Here is a 24,661-nt window from a genome sequence, read left to right on the forward strand (position 1 = left end):
CTGTTCTGTCTCTCTGGATTGGCCATAAGCAGAGGGAGCAGAGGTTGGGGCCCTGGGCACGCTGGCCTTGAACCCATGCAGATGTTCCCTTTGTTAGGCTAGGGCAGTCAAATCTCTTATCTAATCCTTCAAGGTGACTGAGGCAAACATCACTGCTTGTGTGTTCCTGTGTTTAACTGGTGTTTCATTGTCCCTGTAGAGTACTGGATGCTCTGTGGGCCAGAACTCAGGAGTGGCTGATCCTGGTCCACAGAGCCTATGCTCTGGTAAGGCATGCTGGAGGACAGACTGTACTGCTCATGGCCAGCCCCAGACTACCCCAGTCACTCCCAGAAGCCCACCTTGAGCAGGTCAGGTAGAGACCTACTTCTCTTGTGTCCCCTCTCCCCACTCCTGTCCTCTGCAGGTGGATCCTGTGAAGCTGCGCCAGTCTATCCCCACAGTTCTCTTCAACCAGACCATGATCTCGCTTCCCATGCTGGTCATCTTCTATCCTCTCTTCAAGTGGAGGGGAGACCCCTGCTGCCGAGAGCTACCTACCTTCCACTGGTTCCTTGTGGAGCTGGCCCTTTTCACCCTCGTGGAGGAGATCTTGTTCTACTACTCACACCGGTGAGCTCTCTATGTGCACACAGCTGGCCTCACCCTGGGACAGTTCTTGGTCAGCAGAGGCCTGTTTTCAGCCCCCCCCCCCCAAATTGCCAGAGACACAACTGACTCTCCAACCTGACAATGCCAAGTGAAGGAAGAGCCACCCTATTTGTATGGGAGAATGAGTCAGTTCCCATCCACTTCCTGACAGTCCTTTCTAGGTACCACCAGTTTACTTCACCACTGGGGCTGCCAGGTAACATAAGCCAGCCTCTTCCTCCACAGACTAGAGGAAGGCAAGGAGCAGATGCCAGCTTCTCAAATGTGGACTTCATTCTCACCTTTGCTTTCTGATGATCTGCTCAGGATGGGGAAAGAAAACTATGAATTATCTTTCCAGGCTCCTTCATCACCCAACATTGTACAAGAAAATTCACAAGAAACATCACGAATGGACAGCACCCATTGGTGTGATTTCTATCTATGCCCATCCTACAGAACATGTGGTAAATACAGCCCCTGGAGCCTCGTGGTTCCTCACCCTTTTTCCCCCTTCCCACTGAATGTGGGAAGGTACCTAGTATGCCAAGTACCCAGTGTGTTATTGTATTCTCCCCCAACTCACCTTTTACACACCAACTGAAGAGGAAGGTGAAGCTGAGGTGTGTCCAAAGTTACAAGCCAAGGTTGTCTCCCTAAAGCACCATGCAGGCAGAGTGAACACTCAGCTGGGTGCCTCCATCTGCTACAATCAGCCTTTCTCTTGCAGGTGTCCAACATGTTGCCTGTTCTGGTGGGTCCTTTAGCAATGGGCTCTCATCTGTCTTCCATCACTGTGTGGCTGTCCCTCGCGCTCATCATCACCACTATCTCCCATTGTGGCTACCACCTGCCCTTCTTACCTTCACCTGAGTTCCATGACTACCATCATCTCAAGTAAGCCAACAGTACACTTGCTCAAGTGTCTGCAGCTAAGTATGTGCCAGCCAGGGGAGACACCTGGCTGCAGGGAAGATTCTGACTAGGTAGGGTTATCTTCACCTTTTTCTCTGACACCAGGTCTTTCCTACAGTTGGGATTTTTAACCGTTATTTGGGTTCTGGGTTTACTGAATCTCAGAAACTGTGTGTATAAAAGCTGACACATTTGTATAACATGGGCTCTTTTCTTAGTTTTGAGATGGTATTTTTCTATGTAATCTTTGCTATCATACTTCTCATGTAGACCAGGCTGGCCTCAAACTAGAGATCCTCTTGCCTTTCCCTCTGAGTGCTGGGATTAAAGGTGCCATACAACTGGCCTCATCCCTGGCTTTTCAAAGCTCCATCTACTAGCTTTCTGAGTCACCAGACAGAACACTCAAGTTCTTGGATCCCATCCTGTGAAGCATGGCCTGGGAGCCAGCCTAATGTTGTCCCTTCCCAGGTGTTCTAATGCAGGGAGCCTCTCAATCTATCTGCATAAAGTTCTAACTTCTACACACCAGACTCACATAATGGGGTAAGGAAGGAGATAGAGGCAGGTGGATCTCTGCTGAATTCAAGGCCAGCCTAGTCTACAAAGTTGAGTTCCAGGACAGCCAAGGCTACTGAGAAACCCTCTCTTGAAACTACTACCCCAAAGGAGGGGAGAGGCATGGTGGCAGGTCTTTAATCCCAGGACTCAGTAGGGAGGCCTCTAAAGTGTGAGATCTCAGCACCTGCATAAAAGTCAGCTTTGGTCCTCTGCATACCTACAGCCCCTAGCATTGAGAGAATAGCTGGGGCTTGCTGCTTGACAGCTTAGTGGATTTAGGGAAAAGAACTCCAGGTTCAGCAGAACAAAGTAAGGGAAGGTCAGAGTAGTGGAGGACATCAATGTCCACTCTCGTCTCTGTGCAAGTAGTCATGATTGATACCCAGAAGAAACCTGGTAAACACTTGCCTAACATGTGCAAGGCCCAGGGTTCTATCCTCCAGTTCATAAAGTGGCTCACAACTTTGATGGCAAAACTGGGGAAGCAAAGCCAGTGACAGTTTCAGTTCAGTTTGGTGAAGACTGTCTCAAACACAGTAACAAAAACCCTAGGCAACCCTCAATCAGAACCCTTCAAATGTTCCAGCTCTACTGCCACAGCTGGGCAGCATGGTGACACTAAGCATGGGAGGTTCTCTTTCCTCCTTCAGGTTCAACCAGTGCTACGGGGTGCTAGGCGTGCTGGATCATCTGCATGGGACTGACATCATGTTTAAGCAGACCAAGGCCTACGAGAGACATGTCCTCCTCCTGGGCTTCACCCCACTTTCAGAGAGCATCCCTGATCCTCCAAAGAAGATGGAAAGTCCACTTGGACCATCTGGACTGTTCCCTCACAAGTAGGAGGTGTGGAGATAGCCTAGGTGCTATGCTGCCCTTAACAACTTGGCCACCATACTCTAAGGACTATACCATTTGGGTAAAGGGAATGCAAGACTCCTGCCAAGAAAAGGCCATGATAGGGTCTGGGCTTTCCCTATACTTCTCACATTAGGACCAGGAGTTGAGTTAGGGAAAAAGAACTAGCTATTTGGGCTGGAGGCCAAAGGAGAAAAATCACTTGGTTCTGATACAATCCCCATACAGGTAGATCCCCTGTGGCCAAGGTGGCACAGAGAATAGGGTGACACTGAGACTGGAGGCTTCCTGGCTCCAGAAATTTTTTCCTCACACCCAAAGCTAGGGCACCCTGGGGTAGTCACAGGTCAGATGTGTTGACATGCTAGATACGGTCCGTGCTTCCCATCAAGAAAGCCTGGGTTACTTTCTCCCACTAAAAGACACAAATCCCTCAGAAGGAACAATGACAGCCCTCAAGAGCTTCTCAGGAGCACCCCAGCCCCTGTGCCTTAGCCTGTTTGTGAACTGGGGCTGAACTCATGTGGGGGAGGACCCAAAATCATCTCCCTCAACAACAAACTTCAGAAAACATAGCCCAACAGCAGTCCATCTTTCTTTAAATGTTAAGTCCAGGGAGTACTATAGCAGTGTGGTTTCTCCAGTAAAGTTTTACCAGGCCCCACCCTGGCAGGTCATGGTTAGAAACTACAGGATCCCAAGAACTTGGCAACTAGGTTGGTTGATCTGGAAGAATGCCACCATTACCAATTTGCTAAATCCCAGCACAATTGTGCTGACCTGACACTTTCAGTTCAAGGTTCGTCAAGGCTCCCTATTGTGGTTTAAATAAAAATACTTTTTAAACACAGCTCAGTACAGCAATTTGTACTGTAGTCCCAGCTGCTCAGGGGATTTATGTCCAGTTCAGAGCCAGCCTAGATACAGGAAAATGGATAAGCCAGTTCTCCAGAATAGGGTTTCATTCTGCAGCACTGAGGCCAATGCAAGAGTAGGCCAGCTGGCAACTGAGCACTTTTGCAGGCAGTCCCAGCCCAGTCCTCTGCCCTTGGCAACCTGTGCCCTTTGATTCCTTCAATACCAATTCACTACCCCTTTCTACTCTACCATCACCAGTTGGCAGCCATTCCCTTCCTCATGAGCATCTGAAATGCTTTCTGTGATATCCTCAAAAGGGGCAGGGACAAGAAGCTAAAAATGGAGATTGAGGTACAAAGCCTGTCCCCATAAAGGCCTAATATTGGTAAATAAGGTCTTAATTTCTCCATAAAAGCACGACAAAGGAGAAGCATGTAAATAAAGTGTCTGTTTAACTCTAGTAGATCGTGTTGTCCCTCCCCATACACACTTCAAAACCCCAGGGAAGTAAGAAGGCCACTCAATTGAGGAGCCAGCTGACACTGTCATCCCTAATGATGCGACTGAGGTGGCTCACTGGGCAATCTACAGAATGGAGGCCACTGGTGGCAGCTATCCACTCACCTGGCAGTATGAAATGCTGTGTCAGGTCTTGGAGGAAAGCCATGACCAAGCCATACCTACAGTTCTACAAACACTTTGCACACATCCCGCGGAACGGAAATGCAACTTCACCTTTTCACAAGCTTTACAGTATGCAGAGTCCATGAGGGTCAAGGGGGCTGAGCACCTGGATAGCAGCACCAAGGGCCCTGCCTTAAGTAGATGCCCAGGAAGGAGCCAATAGCACCCTCTTCTTAGAGGCTGTATTTCATTCACACTATGCTCATGCAGATAGCATGGGCTTCTCCATCTGGGGACACACACCAGGCTCATTTCTCAACCCAACAGAAGTGTCCCAGATGGAAGACCAGCCAGTGTTTTGCCTTTTCAAGTTTTTATTTTTATACATTTTTTTTGTATTAAAAAGAAAAGCATAATAATTACCACCAATTACAAAGGACTAGAGCAGGACCAGAATAATGAATCACTTCAGCCTGGGAAGCAGACACTCTCAATAATATTAATGTTATGATACAAGCTCATTCAAGTATTTTACATTTTTTTTTTTTTTTGTCCTGTTGAATGTGATATCCTAGCACATGGTAAAGACAATGTATGAGCATAAGGTGGAACCTTCTCTGAAAAGCCCATGATGAGTTTTCCTTTCCTGTGAGAACTGGGCTGAGTGTTCTCTTCTGCCTCTGCCATCACCACAGCTGGAGGGAGAGTGGGGCTGGGGAGAGGTACTCTGGGGCTCCCATCCAGGGGACCAGGTAACCCAAGCCTCTGGTATACTCCATTAGCCTTGTCTTCATGCCCTTTCCCTTGCTTCCAGACCATCCAAGCAGCTTGCTTTCTTTTATAAATGTCATCAAAAAGAGTGGGAAAGAGCAACAGAACAAAAACATTTAACAATTTGACATGGGGCTCAGCAGCTGTCTGAACCCAGGGGTCCAGGCAGCCTTTTCTTAGATGAGCACATTTGCTCTGAGGCTCAGAGGGCAGAACACAATCTGCCCCTTGCTGGGCCCAGGCTGATGATCAACCCTGGACAGGCAGAGGATGAAGGCGGTTCAGTTTGGCAGGCTGTCTCTGTCTCAGGTCTTGAATCCCATGGGAAGATGGTGATGGGGAAGTGGCTTGCTCTGGTGGCCCCTGCCACTCCTGGCATACTTGTCACAGATACATCGGTCCTAAATTCAAGTGTCTTCAGAAGGTGAAGATGTAAACTACTCTGCAACGTCAACTCCTAATATGTCACAACAAACAAAAACATGCACGCACACACACTCACATATACACAACTCATACATTCCCACCCCTCCTCAGCCTATGTTGAGATGATAGCCTTGTCTTCCTGCCCCAAAGGGGCTTCCTCCCTCAGAGGGGCCTGAGAGGATCAGGGAGAGGATGGCAACCCTAGCTTGGATAGTCTAGATGGGAACCACCTTCCTCCACACTGGGCCTCAAAGCCCTGAGGTTCTGTGGTACTGGATACAGTATAGGGCTGAGCGGGGAAAGGAAGGAGAAAGGAAAGAAAGAAAAGGGTAGCCCACTCTTTGGTGAAGGTGCACTACAGGGCAGGTACCAGACTTCGGGAAAGGCCTTAGTTCCCATCAGCAGACCCTGTTCCTTTATCATTTGAGACAACTGAGTCACAGGAGCTGACACAGGATGTGCACATACTAAGTAAGCACCAGGAGGGCAGAGTGGGGCACGGCACAAGCTAAAAGCAACAAGATACCCAAAGACAGAGGGCAAGTTCTTGCCAGCCTGGGATGCTGTGTCCTAGTCCCAGCCTTTGGGACAACAGAGGAACTCAGTGATGAAGAGGGCCACGCAAACTTCAGGAACTGAGTAAGATCATCACATCCCTTGCACTTCCCGGGTCCCAGTGTGGGGGTGAGCAGTCTCCCCAGCCTGCATGCTCAGTTCATCATCACCCTCCCCAGCTCCCGACGACAGCAGCCTCCAGCCACTCCTCTATCATGTGCAGGGCAGCTCAGGCAGGTGGTGGCTTAAGAAGAAGTCAGGTATACTCTATGTCCGCATATACCTTCCTGCCACAGTGCTTCACCAAACGGCAGGATCCCCCAGCCCTTGGTTCCTCTCACCTCTTGATCCCTCGCAGGGTCAGTGAGAGGGGTGGGCAGAGATGGCTTGCAGGGGGTGGGTGGGTGTATTAAGATGGGAAGACCACACCAGACCCTTGAAGAATGGCACCTTTCTCCACACTGTGAGACAAGCCTCCTTGAGGTCAAAGGTCTTTAAGGTCAGACACAGGTCTAAGCTGTGGCCTTGAGTGGATGTTCACTTCCTTGCCCTGGGGTTGGGGAGACACTCAGGCTGAGGACAAGTGTGTGCCAGACAAGGCCAACTCTGTTTACAACAGTCTGAAGCAAACTTGGCCTTGGGGTTCCGAGGGAAGGGCAGGGTGGGCCTGGTGAGACGACAGCAAGCAGAACAAGGACAGTGGCAGCAGTGTGCAGACAGAGGACATCAGCTTGAGACGATGAAACAGCAGGGGTGTCCTGGGCACAGCTCTGATTGAGCTGCCCTCAACTCTCTTGCCTCCAGGCAGGAGGCCCTGTACATGCAACTCAGTCCCGAGGAAAATTCTAGTTAGTCCAAGCCCAGGGGCATCCCAGGCAGGTGGAGCTCTTCGAGGCTCGAGGAGGAAAACAGGCATTTGGGCATTAGTTCAGGTTCCCGCTCCACAATAAGGCAACTTTTAAAAAAATATTATTTCCAAAAACAGAACAGAAGAAAAAATTCCAAGGAGGGGGAAAGACATCACTTTCTATGGATTAGGTGGGTTCTGACTTTTTTTTTTTTTTTTTTTTTTTTGTCATTTTTTTTTTTAGTGGTCGATTTTGTCTTTTTTTTTTCCTTTTTTTTGGGGTTTTTTTTTTTTTGTTTGTTTTGGGTTTTTTTTGTTTTTGTTTTTGTTTTTTTTTTTTTTTGTTTTTGTTTTTTTTCTGTTTTCCCAAGGATGGAAAGGTCAGAGGAAAAAAAAATAAAATGAATCATCTTTCAATAGTCTCTTCTGGTGTGAGCAGCGTCTCTGGGCTGGGGAGAGGGGGGAGGGTGGGAGAGGCTGAAACTCCCCAACCCCCACTCTGAGATCCTTTGGTTTCCTTCCCCCAGAGGTGGCAGAAGGGTATGTGAAACAGCAGGGGGACATGGTGATGGCAAACCCCAGTTGATGGAGGGGCTGGTGCTTCTGGGGCCCATGGGCACCGCCAGAGCCTTCTGGTGGGCTGCATAGTTGGCTTGAGGGGAGCGGGAAGAGGCAGGGAGACAGGTCGGCCTAATAGCCGCAAGAGGGCAGAAGAGTGATTTTGGTAATCCAGACAAACTATCAATAATTTAAAACTTGATATATATATATGTATATATATATATAAAAAATTTCCCCCTTCCCCTCCCCGCTTAGAAGTTAAGATGGAAGTCATGGAGACAGGAGAGGAAGAGGGAACTTGGAGGCTCCTGCCCAGGGGGCACCACTAATAGCCCAAATGGTGTACACTGCTACTTAGCATAAAGGCCCATCCTAGAAACTCTAGGCCTGTCCCTTCTCTGTCCACTCTCCTGGGACTGGGCACCCCCATGGATCCTCACCCACCCCACCCCTTCTATCCCAAACCCCAGGGGGCTTCTGAGCGTTCACTTTCCCAAAGTCAGTGTGTCCGAGTGCTGGCTTGTCCATTTGGCATCTTCCCGAGTAGCCTGGCCAGTAGGTGTCGTAGGGGGTTGGCAGATCAAAGTGGCAGGCCTGCTGGAAGACTGGGAAGGGCACCGTTTTCTGCCCTCACCGCTGCCTCCTGCTACCACTGGGTGTCGCTTGTGGTTGCCTTCCTCACCCATGGGGGGCTGTAATAGAGGAGTCATAAGTGGTCAGAAAGCACTAGCCACACCACTTTCCAGGACCAATCAATCAGAGGCCTCCTTTCCACCTCCAAATATAGACAAATGAAGTAGGCCCATCCCATACCTTCATGCTGACACTACCAGAAATAAGATAACTGACCAAAGCATAAAAGTAATTTACAAAAACCCCCCTATATTTAGGTCTATATTCTAAAGAGCAGGATCTGATCCTAAAAATTTCTGTCCCCTTCTATAAAGGGATATCCCTTACTGTGGTATATGGCATACAGTATGGTACATGTGTTGGCTCCACAGGGCCACATATACTGGGACTGTCTTACTCCAGCCCTCACTAGGTTCACAAGCTAACAATGAAGGCTGTGCTCAGTCGGCTCTACTATTACCAAAGGCCACCAAAAGTACATTCAAGGTACCAGGGTCAAACCACTGGTCTACCTTAACTAGTCTACCCAGCTACCTACAGGTTCTCTGCACACCCTCTCCTCCCCAAGAGTTGGTAAGAACACAAGCCAGTTTGCCCATCCGTATGTGACATAATTCTACCTGCATTCAACACTACCCTGCAGTGGGCACTGCAAGCAGTACCAGTTTTAAAATAACTGATGACCACTGCTGCTACTTACTTATATCTACCACTTTTTGCTAATAGTTCTCAAAAGAACAGAGATTGCTACATAAAACTTTTTGGTTAAAACCTTTTCTATCTTCTTTTGGAAATGGTCAAACCCAGGGTCTTGAATAAGTTAAACATATAACTTACCACTGAGGTACACCCCCAGCACCAATGATGAGTCAATTAAATTGACTTTAAAGGCAGCCTTTGATACACTCAGAAGCGATACCCAGACTCACCACAGGATGTCACTGTACAGGCACTGCTCCAGACAATGGAGAACTGGACATTAACTTACAAATTTCTCATCTTTCCCAGAAGGAACAAGTATATTTATCAGGATAGCTGGTCCTGATCCTGACACAAACTAGCAGTAGTGGGCCTGGGCAAGCAGGTGGGCCGTGATATGGAGGGAAGGAAGGCTGGGAACCACCAATTCTAGTGAGTACCCGCTGTCCACTCTCACCATCACTTCAGTTAAGGAGAGGGATGCTGCTCTTTACAGGACAATTAAAGGAGTCATAAGAGAGGCTTTCACTCACGTCCACTCGGAAGTCTTCTAGACGTCGGAATTTGCCGAGGTATTCTTGCAGTTTGGGGTCAATGTCCAAATTTTTGGCTTTGGAATATTTCAAGAAGGCCCAGAACTTCTCTAACCCATATAGCTGGCCTGTGAAGAAAGGAGAGTTGGTGAGCTGGACTGAGATGAAAGGAGACACAGGGCCTAATACAGCAAGGCCCAGGAGGTTTCCTGCAGCTCTGATAGACTCTTACCAGCCTCATAGTCCTTCACAGTCTCCTCCTGGAAATCCTTGAATATGTCCAGTCGGAACTTCTTCTCCAGACCATAACTGTAATATCGAAAAAGGCACTCCAAACCATATCTGTGGAGGACAGAAGCTGATGAGCTTAGCACAGTGTCCACTGGAACATGGGGGGGTGATGGTGTGAAACATACCTTGCTGGCCTAGAAAAGGAACTCGGGAACAGATATGACAGTGAACTATCCTAGACCAGAAACATGGCCCACAGAAAAACTTCCAGCAGCACTAACACTAGCCCTGAAGAGCCACAGTGTTCAAATCTTCCAGGGCTCAGTCAATTCTACCCACCACAACCTGCACTCACATTGATCTGCTTGCTCTGTCTCTAACTACTGCTTTTTCCTTCAAAAGCAGTAGAGTAGCCCCAACAGACCTTCCAGCCCACAAAGTCAACACTATTTCCTGTTTATAGGAAAACGTGCCCTTCCCTGTACCAGCTCTTTGACACACAATCAGCAGGTTTGTTCATTTACCTTAGAAAGTTTACCACTAGGAATGTGATATCAAGGAAATGACCAAAAATACAGATTTCTATTTTACAGGTACATAAAGCTATCCACAGCTATTATGGAATAACCTTTTTGTACACTGTGAAGATGTGTTTTTGCCAAGGTGCCTTCTGATTGGCTTAATAAAAGAATGGACTGGCCAGTAGCTAGGCAGGAGGTATAGGCAAGACAGCAAGACACAGAGAATGCTGGGAGGAGGGAGGGTGGAGTCTGAGTATAGATCAACAGCAAAGAGAAACAAGATGAACATGCCATGTTGAAAGAAGGTACCACCCCGTGGCAGAGGGTAGATAAGAAATATGGGTTAATTTAAAATGTAAGAGTTAGCCAGTAACAAGCCTGAGCTATTCACTTTAAGTCTCTAAGTGGTTATTTGGGAGCTGCTGCTGAGACACAGAAAAACTCTGCCTACACATAGCAGCACTGTTAAACAAAATGAAAAACCTTTAAAAACAGAGATGTGGGCTTATGTTAATAAAAGTTCACAATGAAATTCACTGAATGGGGCGTTGGTGGCACATGCCTTTAACCTAGCACTTAGGAGGCAAAAGCAGGTAGACCTCTGTGAGTTCAAGGACATTAGGGATATGCAGAGTGAGTATCTTGGGGGAAGAAAAGAGAAAAACTCAGTGAATGATACTGGCCATATATATTTCACAGTGCTGTGTAGATGACCCTCTGCTTTTTGGCAGGAGTCAAGAGCCTACCCTATGTGGCAAGGCATCCCCCCCCCCCCCCCGCATGCTTATGGCTTAAAGGCAAAACTGAGCAGAGCAGGGAGCAAAGAAGAATAAACAAAGGAGACCTGTATGCACAGGTACCACATAACCTTTTAAGCTTTGAAAAATAGAATATGTGAATACCCTGCTCATCTTAAAATTTTAATTTCAGATCTGGCAGCTGACTCCCTGGGACACTACCAGTCTCCAAGTGCCATACAGAGTCCCTGGCCCACTCACCTGTAGCCTTCTTTGGCATCCTCCAGTGCCAGCTGCTTGAACTCCTCATACATCTTTTTGTTGAAGTGATCCCGGAGGAAGAAGGACCAAAAGCGGAAAAGGGTATTCATCTCCTGAGACTGGCCAATGCCCAAGCGCTTCCGCTCTGATGGAAAAGACAAGAGAGGAGAAAGTCAAGTCAGACTGTCCTTTGTTCACTCAGAGCTAACTACTCTGCAGGCCTCGCTGCTAGGCAGCATTGGTCTTTGATCTGGCCATCTATCCAGCTCTGAGGCTCACCTGCTATCACTTAGAAGAGTGGTTCTCAATCCTCTTCATGCTGTTACCCTTTAATATAGTTCCTCATGTTGTGATGGCCCGGCCCCTCCATGTAAAAAATTATTTCACTGCTAATTCATAACTGTAATTTTACTACTGGTATGAATTGTGATGTGAATGTCTGATATGTAGCCCCCTCCAAAAGGGCCAAGACCCACAAGTTGAGAACCACTGAATTAGGGCGGTGGTGGCTCATGCCTTTAGTCCCAGCACTGGGATCTCTGTGAGTTTGAGGCCAGCCTGGTCTACAGAGCGAGTTCTAGGACAGGATCCAAAGCAAAGAGAGAGAGAGAGACAGAGACATAACACAGTGCCATCACAATAGAAAACTCCAACTTCCTCCAAAGGATAACATAACAACTCTGCTCAAATTTTCTATTGTACACACCATATAAATTTTATGTTAGACACTCACCCACCCCCTCACTCCCAGAGTAAGGAAATAAATAATGAGCAGGTACCAAAGCCATTAAATGGTAACAGACTGACCTGCATATCCTCATGCCACCCTATCAAAACTTTACACCTTTAAGGTATTTCATGTGAGCAGACATTCTACCAAGGCACTCTCCTACCATCTTCAGGAGCAAGGCCAGTAACTGGCTTTACTACAAAGGGCCAGAGGAGAATAAGCACCCAGGCTTTGCAGGTGGCATAAAGTCTGTTTGTTACTATTTCTTCTATTCTTACAACTGCTTCAAAAGAAAAGTTGCCCAGGTTCCAGAGCCACTCACTAGCACTCTGAGCTAACCTGGACCCAAATCTTTACCTAGAAAGCCCTGCTCAGTCTCAGCCCAACCCTAAAGTCCTTTTCTGGGGCACACTGGCAACAGCTAACACAGCAATGTTGCCAGAAATAAGCAAAACCTGACATTTCCTATACTTATGGGTGAAACAGAAGAGTTAGAATATTCTGGGCACTATAGTCCCTTAACTTAAGTTTTTATTTTTGAGTTTCAGTAAGGAGCCAGGCTGGCCTACAACAACTCATGATCCTCCTACTCAGCTCAGCTTTGAGATGTTTCGACTACAAGCCATTTCTTATTCCAAAGTCAAGAAAAAGTCAACTGTTGCCTGCCCTGCCCCCTCCAACCTTTAAGCAACTGCCAGGGACTAGGCTGGCCCATACTTACCGTTAAGGCAGCGCCTCCGATACTTGTGGTAGACATGTTGTGTGAAGCCATTCTCCTTGAGCAGCTCATGGGAAGGGTGCTGGAACTTGGGCAGCGACTGAGGGGTACAGCCATAGCTGCCAACTGCAGGTGTTCCTTCTGAAGGACTGGAGCTATGGAAGCCACAAGAATGATGGCATCACCAGTCACAAATTTCCTACTTAGCCCCACACTAAGATTAGGGGAAGTCTTTCTGACCTACCAGCCAGTGTGCAGCCTTATACTGCATTGCCCTTAACCTATAGTAACCAGCTGTACAGTGACCTTGGGAAAGTTCTGAGGAGTTACTGAGGCTTACAGGGCTTAGGACACTGGTCCAGGGGTGGCAGAGATCAAGGCAAAGGAACTGATAGCATTATACTTGCTTCGAATCCTTACCTAATTTTAGTGTCCGCCATCTCTGTGGGAAGCCAAGTACACGGACAGGTGACTCCCAAACCTTACTTTAAAAGATTTGGCAAAAATAAATTTGAAAAGTGTTTGGCCCTACACTGAGTAGCTGAGTCATTGACCTGTGTGATGCTGGGGATGAAACCCAGTCTTGTCATGACAGCATGTCTTTGCAGTCAGGCATGGTGGCAGTCTACTAACAGCCAGGCATGGTATCCATGCCTTTAATCTCAGCACTAGAGGCAGAATCTCGTGGGCAGGTGGATCTCTATGAACAAGGCCAGCAAGGGCTGCATAGTTAAGACCCTGTCTAAAAATAAAAGGACAAAACACAAAGTAGCTTCCAATTCCTGGACCTTGGGCTAAGACTCTTCTCTCACAAGGTTGCTTGGATTTAGATTCAGATGGTGAGAGTCATGTGCCCTACATGCCCCAAAGGCAGCCTGACTGCCCTGGCCATAGTACCTAATAGAAGCAGTCCTGGGCCTGTGCTCCCGGGAATCCATCACCCAACCCACATGACTCTCCAGGGGAGGGTTCGAGCTATGCCTTGTCTTCCTTTTTCGAGGCATCTGTAAAATGAAACCAGAACTTGTTATCTACCCATCTACTACTATGATGTCATCAAGCAGTCCTTAGAATAAATACAAGTGGTATATTCCATTTTACAAAAGCATTTTCTTATTTTGCTATACTTGCAGGTTGAACACAAGGCTTTGTGTACTAGGCAAGGGCAATACCACTGAGCTAAGTACCCCCACCCCTAAAAAAGCATTTTCTGATTATCTTACAGTGAAGTGGAGGAGCAGAGTGATGTACCTGAGGCCTCACATCTGGTCCACCCTCCTTCAGGCTCTGCAGGCCATGCCTATACTCAAGTCTACTTTGTGAGCTCTCAGTGTAAGTATGCTGCTGGGGACCTTGGCCCTTTGTTGGCTCAGACAGGCTGGAAAAGCAGGCAGGATTCCACCTGGCTGAAGTACCTTACCTTGGCATCTAGGGTTCTTCCTTCTTTCACCACCGGGTAAAACCGTGGTGTCTGACTAGAATCTTTGAGCTGAGGGGTCCGGGGTGTGCGGGGAGTCCTGGCGTTTCGGTAGTTTGGCGACTCTGGGACAGTGGTTGGTAGAGATCGGGCAATGGTGGACGGCTCAGGAGCACCAAACAGCTTGTTGGCCAGGGCGTCAGTGGGAACTGCAGAGGCAGAATGGGGTCAAGGAAATTTCTGGCCAAGGCTCAATACCCCTTACCCTCACTGGGCTTCAGGTGCCCACCCCTTACCTTGTTGGAATCGAGGTGGTCCAGGAGGAACCTCCTGGTTGGGATCCACAGGGGGCTCAGGGGTCAGTGTATCAAATTGCTCCCGACTAATCATATTCACTTTCTTGAAGTTCTCGACTTCTTGCTGTAGATGTGAAGTAGGTGGAAAAGCTGTTAGTCAATAAGATGCTCTGGGTGGCTCAGGAATCAAGATTGGCAGGAAACTGGTGAGGATAGCTTCCCAGTCCACACAGTATTCTAGTCTCTATCACCGCCCCTCAGCCCAGGTACCCTGCTGCTCTCAAAGAGATCAGTGCTGATCCTCCTCCTCTCCCCACACATGACAGCTACCAAGGAACTTGCTGCAGACTGCCCTTACACTTCCTGAGTCTTCCTATGACTGTGCAGACAGTGCCAGCCACTTTCATCTCTACATTACTATTTGTTTATCGCATTAGGCCCACTCCGCCCCAAACATAGCTACTCCAAAAAACTGACAAGAAATATCTCCATGAGGGTCTCTCTTTTCTCCACATTCCACTAATAAGAGTCCCTAAAAACTTTTTTTTAAAAAATATGTTTGATTACTTAAGACTAGAGATAAAAATCCAATTTTTCTTTTATTTTTCATAAGGGACATCAAAATGATTAGGTAGGACAGCTATTCACTCTATGTTGTTTACACTATACATATATACATTTCCTCTTGTCACAGTATCAATCACTCCCTCATACATAAAGACAGAAAGTTATAATGAAAGTACCTGCCCAAAGTCACATGGCCAAACAACTGTCCTCCATTCCACATTACAGAACCCCAGGTACTTGTTTAAAGCTATGCTTGAGCCTCACCTTGATCTGTGAATACTCAGGTTCAAACTTCTCAGTCCAAAGGTCTTGCTCATAGTAGAAGAGCCCATCATTAATGACCTTGGCCAGCTCAGCACTCATCTTGGCACGAGAAGTATGGTTGCCTGTGCGGTCCCCCCCAGGGTGCCGACGCATGTAAGGTGGTGTTTGAGTGACAATGAGGATCTTGTTGACATCCCGGTCATCGATCTCATAATCAGAGTCCTCATCAGACCAGGCAGTGAAGGTATTCTTCCGCCCATCCATCTGCTCCATCTCCTCGTCAAACAGGAAGTCCAGTTCTTCTTGCTCATCCTGATCCTTAGACATCAGCTGCTGAGAGGGAAGCTGCTGAGGCAGAGCAGTTGTGTGGGAGAACCTGGGCTCCTCTGACTTCTGAAATAGGGACAGACACCAAAGGGGAATGACCTAGGAATGACACATGAGACCCCCTGGACCAGATTTTCTAGCTGCCCAAAAGGCAAAACAAAACAAAACAAAAACATCACAACTGTAACCCTGGCAACACCAGCAAATCACAGGTGTCCTCTCTGGACTCAGCTTCATGGAGGAAGAAACACCCCAAGGGAGCCCAGTTACACAGTCATTCACAAACAATTGCTTCTGTTTACCTTCATAGTTCACACACTGGCTGCTGGAAGCAGGCACAAAGCAATTCAACTGAACCTTTCATCACCTGTCTACTCAACACCTTGGCAGAAAGGAAGTTTCAGACAAGCAGTCTTGCTCCAAGACTTAAGACTGAGGTGGGGGGGAAGGGAAGCAGCCACAGCAGATATTCAATGGTTTGATCAGTGAGCATCCACCCAACAGTACCAGGCCCTATATGAAAACCCGAATGAGCAAGACAAGAACCTGTACTTAGAAACTTCACACCTCAGCAGGATAAAATGTACCAGCAGCCATCTGCAGCATGGTTCAGCAAAGGCTCAAAACAGCCTAGAACGTCCAAGGATGGTGCTGAGCCAGCCAGAGTTGGGAGTGATTAGGCCAAGTTTCCTAGAATAAGCCACTAGATGATATTGACAGGAACCGAGTAGGGTAGGCAGAAAAGACTGAATGTCCCAAAGGCAAGGTGAGACATTTCAGTAGTGACAGATTCAATGGACCTGACACCAGGAGAAGCAGGTCTTCTTCTACACAGTATCCATCAAGGAGTCAATTCTCTGATGGGTCAAGCACATCCCACAGAAACTCCAAACTTTTTCTTTGAAGGTTCAAGGTATGCTATGCAGGAGGATTGGGGCTAGCTACCCCTGGTTCCTATCTTCCTAGAACTTATACATTTAGTTGCCTGGGCCTTGGAAAATTCTTGTCTACTCAATGTTTCTCTTGGCTGAGGCCAACAACAGTGACATATTCTAGGAATGAGCAAATAGTACAGGCAAAGAAGACAGGAGACCCAGACATAGTGGCAAAACATATGTAGGACAGAATTATATAGAAGACAAGTCTAAGGTCAGCTTTGAGGCCACTTTACAAGGCCCAGACCAAAGGTCTCTCAAGAGGGAGCTGAGGTTGCAGAGGTAGAGGAAACGAATCTGGTGCTTGCAAAGAAGGCAGGGATCCTACCTGCAGTCAATACACAACACACACACTACTTTCCTTTTCTAGGACAGTTTTACTTTGACTTTCTTCATCTAAGCGAGAAATTGAGACCCAAAGTCACTAGCCATCACTGTAGGAGACTTGCACTCTCCTCTCCATTGCCTCTTCTAAAGACCTGAGGGACTTACATACAGAAGACCAAAGACAGATTTGGAGGAAAGGCCCAGAAAATGAAAAAGGATTGGCTACAAATGAGAAACCGAAACCACGGCTACATGACCTTATTCTGTGGAAAAGCCACACATAAACTGAGTTGGGTGTCTGAGAGAAGTTCCCAAAGAATATAAACAGGCTACTTCAGCATTCTTACAGCAGAAAACCCAGGACCACCTAGGTTTTCAGCTTAGCCCCTCAGGACTAAGCCAGGCCTCACCCACCTTGGGGCGTGCTGGGGAGGGCCGAGGCCTTTTCTTCACTTCAATCCAGCTCTCAGAGTCCAGGTCTGGGAGGCTGGCAGACAGGCCCTTGGGAAGGGTTTTCAGGTTGCTGACCTCTTCTGTTTTGGTTGGCACTGGGGTAACAGCACGGGGAGAGCCAGGTGCCGACTCTGGAAAAGAAAAGCAGGGCTACATCATCCTAGTCCTTTCAGGGCAGTCCTGAGGTGACTGCACATTGTAGAATAAGGTATCTAGCCTCTACTGGGCACCTACCAGTCTCTTTCTGGTAGTGCTGGCGGGGAACAAACTCTGGGCAGTTGAGAAGCTGAGAGAAATCTGTTTGTGAATAATCCACTATTGGGGGACCAGGAAGTGGCCACTTCTCAGGTTGTTCCCTCCTGCGGACTTTCTCCTCTACGATCTCCACCACTGTGCTGTCCTTTAGAGCCTGAAGAAGAGAAACAAGAATGCAGAGAACCACCTAAGGCAAACAGATATCTGAGACAATCCTTAAGCACCTGGTTTAGGCCAGCAGCGGTAGTAAACAACTGGCCACACTTTCCCTGAGTGACAGACACGTGTAAGAGGTACAAACATGAAAATGAAAACCAAAATTAGGGATTGACATGTAAAATAATCTTGTTTCGAATTTAAATAAAATATCATAGCAAAAGAAAGAAAACCAAAAATACTTAACAAACCCACAAGTCAACTTCAAGAAATCTAGAGAACACTTGCATGAAGGAGACTGTATGTCCAAGATTTAGGCAAAATCCTATATTAACAGTGACAATGACTGTAATAGGGAAAGCACCTACCATCATACTGGCATGCTGGCAATTTAAACCATAAGACAGGAATAGGTCAGGACAAATACCAGCCTCTTATTTGAATTTTGAGAAAAACAGATTTATATAATACAACTGTTATTAAGAGGCACAGGTGAATTATTATGAGCTGTAATCTCTGGATACAAAAGTAAAGATTAGTCTTTTTTTTCTTTCCTTTCTCGAGACAAGGTTTCTCTGTGTAGCCCTAGCTGTCCTATGTGGCACCAAACTCAAGAGATCTGCCAGCCTCTGCCTCTCAAGTGCTGGAATTAAAGGTGTACACCACTACATCTGGCTTAGAGGTTTACAGCACCCATATGGCAACTCACAACTATCCATACTCTAGTCCCAAGGGGAATTCAACACTCTCTTCTGGGCTCTGGAGGCACTACATACACACAGTGCACAGATATACAGGCAAACAAAACACCCATACATATATATACTACTCCCCCACCCCCGCCATGAAAGGAACTGGAAACAACCATGATTCCACTTTAATAGTTAACCCCCATGGGATAGTGTACTATGCAACTTATAATAGAACGGGGTAGTGAGTTCTAAGATATCCAAGGCTATGAAGGGAAACCCAGTCTTGGGAAAAAGAAAAAACATGGGGGTGGAGTGGGGTGGGGTGGGGGGATCTGTCTATTTAACATTGCTTTGCAGCTAGCTCCCAGATACAGTAAAACCAAGAAGTGATAAAATACCTGTGACTTATCACCATTTACCAGTATTTGGGAGGCAGAAGTAGGCAGATCTCTGTTGAGTCCCAAGCCAGTTTGGTCTACATAGCAAGTTCCAGGACAGTCAGAGTTATACAGAGAAACCCTGTCTCAAAAATGTAAAACAATAATAACAACAAGAATTTACCTCTGACCCCTAGCAACAATTTTATGCACATAAATCTCTATGTTTTTATTTATTCATTTTGTTGTCAGTATTTTTCCAGACAGTTTCTCTGTGCAGCCCTGACCTAGAATTCAGAGAACTTCCTGCCTCTGCCTCCTGAGCATGCATCACTACCACCAGCAAAAATGATGTTTTAATACTTTAATGTCATAAAGACTTTGAAACCACATATTTTACTTAATATTTTCTGAAAACTGAGAATTATGATGGCTGATATAATTCACAAATAAAACTAGTATGTACTAAGTTAAAGGCATAGTTTCACAAAAAATATTTTCATGACTTGCAGTGACATTTATCTGACCATGTAAATTCCCAACAACAAAACAGAAGCCAGTCTGCAGTGGTAATGAAAGAATTATTATAGAAACAGTAAGTACATAATATGGATTCAAATAAATTAATTGGGAATTTGAGACATGAAATTAAAACAAAACAAAAGACAGCAGCCAGGCATGATAGCACACTTTTAGTCCAGCACTTCGAAGGCAGAGAGGCAGGCAGATTTCTAAGGGATTCAGTCTAATCTAGTCTACATACCAAGTTCCAGAATAACCAGGGTTACACATACTGACACTGTCTTAAATTAGAAGAAAATAAGCCAGGTGTTAGTGGCACACGCCTTTAGTCCCAGCACTTGGGAGGCAGAGGTAGGAGAATCTCTGTGAATTCGAAGCCAGCTTGGGTCTACAGAGAGTTCCAGGACAGGTTCACAGGTTCCAAAACAATACAGAAAAACCCTGTCTCAAAAACAAAACAAAACAAAACAAAAAGAAAGAAAACACACACACACACACACACACACACACACACACACACACACACACACACACGTCTGGTGGCAAATACCTTTAAAGCACATGGAAAGCAGAGGCAGAGAAGCAGGTGGATCTCTGAGTTTGAGGCCAGCCTGGTCTACGCAGTGAGTTCCAGGATGTCCAGGGCTACACGGAGAAACCCGATGTTAAAAAAGGACGGAAGAAAGGAAATGAAAATAATCACCTCACACTATGTACTTTACTGAATCTAGAAACAATAACCAATTAGCGACCACTCTGAAGAGGAATTAATATTTTCTTTAATCCCAATGCTTAGGAGGGGAAGGCAGGCAGGCAGATCTGTGAGATCAAGGCTAGCCTGGACTATACAGAGAATTCCAGGATAGCCAGAGACGTTATACCCTGTCTCAGAAAACAAGAAAAAATTATTAACAAAACAAAACCCTAAAACAACAACCAGAAAGCAGCTCACCTGGAGCAGGATGAACTATGGCTTCATGGACCAAGAAAAAAATATAGGGCAATCCATCTTGCTCAAAATGCATAGTGAGTCCTGAAGGGAAAGTCACCTTTGAAGGACATGGGGTGCCCACTCTCAAAATTGTACAAACTGCTCACAGGGTACAGAGGATTAAGCTCCTCATCTGTCCCTCCTGTTCTACATGTTGGTTATCGAACAACGTGACAAGCAAGTGTCTCCTTAAGCTAGCTAAGCAAAGGTTGACTAAAGTGATTAGAGTAGCACTATTTTGCAACCCCTAAGGAAATTGTTTTTTGCAATAATCGCAGCCGTTTTTATCTCAGGCAACAGAGTGTCACAAGCCATCCAAAAGAAGACACTAGCCATTTATTTACAAAGCCCCAATTCTCATAATGCCTCTAAAACAGAAGACCATGTTACCCAAACTCAGGACTATAGATGAGTATGTCAGATGCTGCCTCTATCCCATGAATCATGTAGTCTTGTATACGAAACGTGGCCTAATTTACCCAACAAAAAATAGCAAGGGAAAAATGAAAGGGTTGAAGGAGATACAAGTTCACACAGATCTGATCTCTTATATTTACAAACAATTTTATTTTATTTTGTTTTTCTGAGACAGGGTTTCTCTGTGTAACAGTACTGGCTATCCTATTACTCACTTTGAAGAACAAGCTGGGCTCAAACTCACAGAAATCCACCTGCCTCTGCCTCCTGAATGCTGGGATTAAAGGTGTGCACCACCACCCAGCTCATGAACCATTTTTAACTATGTTTGATAGCAACAGGGGAGAATCTGAAACAATATCTGGCAATATTAAATAACTTATTATTTTTAGGTGTGATGATGATACTGCGGCTATTGAAATGATAGATTTTGTAGGAAGACCTGCAAGGTATAAGTTAAAGCAGACGAAGGGTACACAGGCAAGACCAGATGTTGTTGACTCTTGATGTAGCTGAAGTGCTGTACCATGGTGGCCCCCTGGGATTCAGTAGATGCAGTTAGTGGGGTTTATGCAGAGTTTAGCCCATCAACTCAGGACTCACAGGGATAATCTTACTTTCCCACCCTTACCCAAGGGAGAAGACATACCGCAAAGATGAGTGAAATGTCAGTGGTTAGGGCCTGTACACGGTGAAAAGAAGCAATAAGGGTGATGGGAAGGAAACCATCAGCATCCATTTTCCGTCTCAGGAAGAAGTCTCGTTCTAAATTGTCCACGCTGAAGTAGTATTCACTAAGTGGGGGGAAAAGGCATCACTGAGAGGCTATGGGCCTTCCCTGCTTCCTATCCACCCCCGCAATCTCTGGCCTTCTCACCCCTCTCCTATCATACAGCTCTAAGTTGAGGCTCTCATCCTGTGGGTTACAATCCTATGGAGGCCAAAAACCCCAACCCTTTCACAGGGCTGGTCACCAAGTTCCATGAGGATATTTACATTATGATTCATAACAGTAGCAAAATTATAGTTAAGTAGCTACAAAACTAATTTTTATGGTTGAGGAACTGTATTAAAGGGACACAGCTTAAAAGAAATGATGCCCTGCTACTGACTCCCACCCTTTCTTCTATCACAGGTGAGCCCAACAAACTAATCCTCCTTTGAACTCAGTTCCTATACTGTTCTGCTCCTAAAACATTAACAATATGCTCGCTGCCTGCTTCCTTGTATGGGTTTCTCTCTGATCTGTGAGCCGGCAAAGTATTTATACAGAAAGTATTTATACAGAAATACCTTTTATCCTATGCTTTGTTACTTATTGTGACTTTGGAAGAGTTACTGGCCTACCTGCTCCCCTATAAAATAGGGATAGGAGGAGACCTAGCTTACGGGACTCCAGTATGCAGATGGGATAAAAATAGCCTGCAATCGCTTGGCAAGAGCTTGGCCACAGTCACAGCTCAAGGACATGCTTGGCAGTACCCACCACAGTGCTGATGGGCTGCTTTGTGACTGACTAAAGAGTATATAGGGGAACCAGGCTGTTCACCTGTTAATGGTAGTCTTTACTTTCATTAAGGCAAAGTAAATGTGAGTTTACATCTGTAATAAACAGTATTCTATGAAAGCACAAAAGTTACTTTGCATAGCTTAAACAGGGCTACTACATCATCGTTCACTAAACCCTGTTCTGAGCCTCACATTGGCGTAGACAAGCAGGCAGAACCTTCACACTCACATCTGGCGCTTGATATAGTCCTTGAGCAGCTCCTGGTCCACATTGTAAATCTCAGTGCTGCTGAGATTGTCAAAGTAGTAGGTGATGTTGTTCATGTATTTGGGGGTGCGGGGCCCCTCAGCACCATCAAATTTTCGGTAGCCAAACTGGTAGTCAAAGTGGGCTACAGGAGAAATGGGCATCGTTAAGAAAGAAGATACCCCACCTACTACCCATCCCGCACTCCCTTGGTCATCCGGGAGCCCAAATGGGTGGGTTTCACGTACTTCGAGTGCCGCCCCGTCCGCGGCCCCGTCCACGACCACGCCCCCGTCCACGGCCACGGAAGGAAGCCCGCGCCCCACCAGCCCCATCACTCTTCACACTCGATGTCTCATCCTGGTCATGCCAGGCAGGCTCTGTTTTGGTCTCTGGTTGCCAGGCTGGGGTGGGTGGGGCCACAGATACAGGCATGTAGGTGACAGGTTCAGATCCTAAGGTGAGAAGGAGCACAAGGTAAATCCTGAGAGCATCCTCCTCATCCAAACCCTCCATAATAGGCAGTACATACCTTTGATCTCCCCTCGGCTAGCAGGTGTATGTCTTGGCTCCTGTGGTCGAGTGGGACGTGAGGCCAATTTCTCTCTTGGTACTTCAGGCTTCATGTCTATTTGCAACGGAACCCACTTGTGTTTGTTCCCTGAGGGACAGCATGGACATGTGAGAGAGGCATGACAGGCCCCTCCTACATGGCTTTTTCCTCCCTCCCCCAAAGTTTGGGCCCAAACCCTGTGCCTCTTCCCAAATCTCTACAACAAGGAGGTCGGTACTCTCACTTTCTGGAGCCAGACACCTGGCTGCCCAAAGTTAAGACTAACTTTCCAGGCTTCCTTCACACATATGCTACTTCACTGCCTGTGAGAACTGTGAGAGACTAGTTTAGGTGGAGTGAGCAGGAACCAGGGAGCCATCTTGGATGGAGAGTGGCTGCTGTGCTGAGATGAAAATGAGAATGTGTCAGGATTGCTATCTCAGGCCCAGCCTGTGTGTCTGTGAAAAAAAGCAGTCAAACTTGTATCATTTCTACAGGTTTTAGAAACTCTTAGAGCAACGTAAAAGCCCATTTAAGAATAGATGTACTAAGGCTTAACACGGCTATTCTAAACAGTGAGTCACCTCCTGGCTTGAAGACCCTCCAAGCAAGTGATAGACTTATGTCATTTAAAAGTTCTGCAAGCCACACCACCTCTCAGGTCCTTCCCAAACAGAAGCACTTACCTTTCTTCTTCTGTCCGCCTCTTTGGCAGTCCTCATCCCCATTCTTTTCCTCCCCTGATTCATCTGACTTTGTTTTCGGGCTCTCCTTACTATCACTTCCATCTCCTTTCTCCTGCTCCTTCATGTCCTTCTTGGGAGGCAGCTTACGGGCAGGCTGAGGCTTGTGGGACTGTGGCTGCAGAAGGCAAGGGAGAGAGTGCATACTAGAGCCTCCTGGGCTGGAGGTCATTGGGAAGGTGTTAGGGTACGCTACACTGGATACATCCAAAGGCCTAGCATTCACTACACATTTCTCTAGCCTACCTAAATCTGTGGGCTAGAAGAAATGATGACCCTAGCTTGTCTGTACTATCTTTACAGCAAGGGTAAGACCCACTGAGGTGGTCACTAGTTCAGAACAAAAGTACGAGAGGAACAGAACTGACCAAGAGTCTCTTCTGTCAAGGTCTAAGGGAGCTATATATACTTTCCCAATCTGGAGCCAGGGCTTGACCTGATACCTCTCCTTAACCACTCAGAAAATCCTACCACAGTTGCCTCCTAACCTACTGAACCATCAAGAGCTACTATATTGACTTTTGGGAATTAGATCACTAGAAGGCAAAGAGGAAATGAACAGTGCCTGGAAGATCCTGAAACTAGGCAAAAGCTCACATGATGGTAATTCCTAATTATTTCATTGCTGCTCACCTTATAACTAGTCTATACATGTATTTGTTCAGATTGGGGGGGGGTTCCTATGTTACCCAAATAGGCCTTGAACTCCTGAGCTGAGCAGCCATTCTTTTTGAGTAGCTGGAACCACAAAATATCCTGTAGTGCCCTAACAACTACTCTTGAAAACTCAAGACAGGTGAGACTTATGGTTCTTGGACAAAAGCTAACAGTTTGTAAAGATGGCATCTGAACCCTCCCCACACTCACCTGCACGCTCTTGTTGGCTATCTCTCCAGGTGTAGGCCAGTTGATTGCATCTCCAAAGTCACCAACCTACAAGATAT

The 24,661-nt window shown here is 46.6% G+C and overlaps 2 protein-coding genes across 5 annotated transcripts in view; one reads left to right on the forward strand and one right to left on the reverse strand.

The window, feature by feature from the left end:
• The window catches only part of Faxdc2 (fatty acid hydroxylase domain containing 2), a 29,496-nt gene extending 25,214 nt beyond the window's left edge, over positions 1 to 4,282 (forward strand). For all 3 annotated transcript variants that reach the window (XM_051180623.1, XM_051180624.1, XM_051180625.1), the window contains 4 exons: positions 407 to 612; positions 992 to 1,097; positions 1,361 to 1,527; positions 2,757 to 4,282. In XM_051180623.1, coding sequence (XP_051036580.1) covers positions 407 to 612; positions 992 to 1,097; positions 1,361 to 1,527; positions 2,757 to 2,949 — 672 coding nt within the window. In that variant the 3' untranslated portion in view covers positions 2,950 to 4,282. The remainder of the gene's footprint in view (positions 1 to 406; positions 613 to 991; positions 1,098 to 1,360; positions 1,528 to 2,756) is intronic.
• Positions 4,283 to 4,975: 693 nt separating this feature from the next.
• Larp1 (La ribonucleoprotein 1, translational regulator) overlaps positions 4,976 to 24,661 on the reverse strand; it is a 47,670-nt gene continuing 27,984 nt past the window's right edge. The window contains exons 3-19 of one of the 2 annotated variants that reach the window (XM_051180621.1): positions 24,585 to 24,650; positions 23,661 to 23,835; positions 22,954 to 23,082; positions 22,670 to 22,876; positions 22,404 to 22,566; positions 21,315 to 21,459; positions 17,490 to 17,664; positions 17,217 to 17,386; positions 15,214 to 15,639; positions 14,383 to 14,506; positions 14,090 to 14,295; positions 13,567 to 13,673; positions 12,673 to 12,824; positions 11,222 to 11,366; positions 9,704 to 9,813; positions 9,472 to 9,599; positions 4,976 to 8,298 (exon numbers count right to left, since the gene is read on the reverse strand). In XM_051180621.1, coding sequence (XP_051036578.1) covers positions 8,092 to 8,298; positions 9,472 to 9,599; positions 9,704 to 9,813; positions 11,222 to 11,366; positions 12,673 to 12,824; positions 13,567 to 13,673; positions 14,090 to 14,295; positions 14,383 to 14,506; positions 15,214 to 15,639; positions 17,217 to 17,386; positions 17,490 to 17,664; positions 21,315 to 21,459; positions 22,404 to 22,566; positions 22,670 to 22,876; positions 22,954 to 23,082; positions 23,661 to 23,835; positions 24,585 to 24,650 — 2,835 coding nt within the window. In that variant the 3' untranslated portion in view covers positions 4,976 to 8,091. The remainder of the gene's footprint in view (positions 8,299 to 9,471; positions 9,600 to 9,703; positions 9,814 to 11,221; positions 11,367 to 12,672; positions 12,825 to 13,566; positions 13,674 to 14,089; positions 14,296 to 14,382; positions 14,507 to 15,213; positions 15,640 to 17,216; positions 17,387 to 17,489; positions 17,665 to 21,314; positions 21,460 to 22,403; positions 22,567 to 22,669; positions 22,877 to 22,953; positions 23,083 to 23,660; positions 23,836 to 24,584; positions 24,651 to 24,661) is intronic. The other variant, XM_051180622.1, reaches the window with a different exon arrangement.

Source organism: Phodopus roborovskii, unplaced genomic scaffold (assembly GCF_943737965.1).
Source record: "Phodopus roborovskii unplaced genomic scaffold, PHOROB, whole genome shotgun sequence".
NCBI lineage: Eukaryota > Metazoa > Chordata > Mammalia > Rodentia > Cricetidae > Phodopus > Phodopus roborovskii.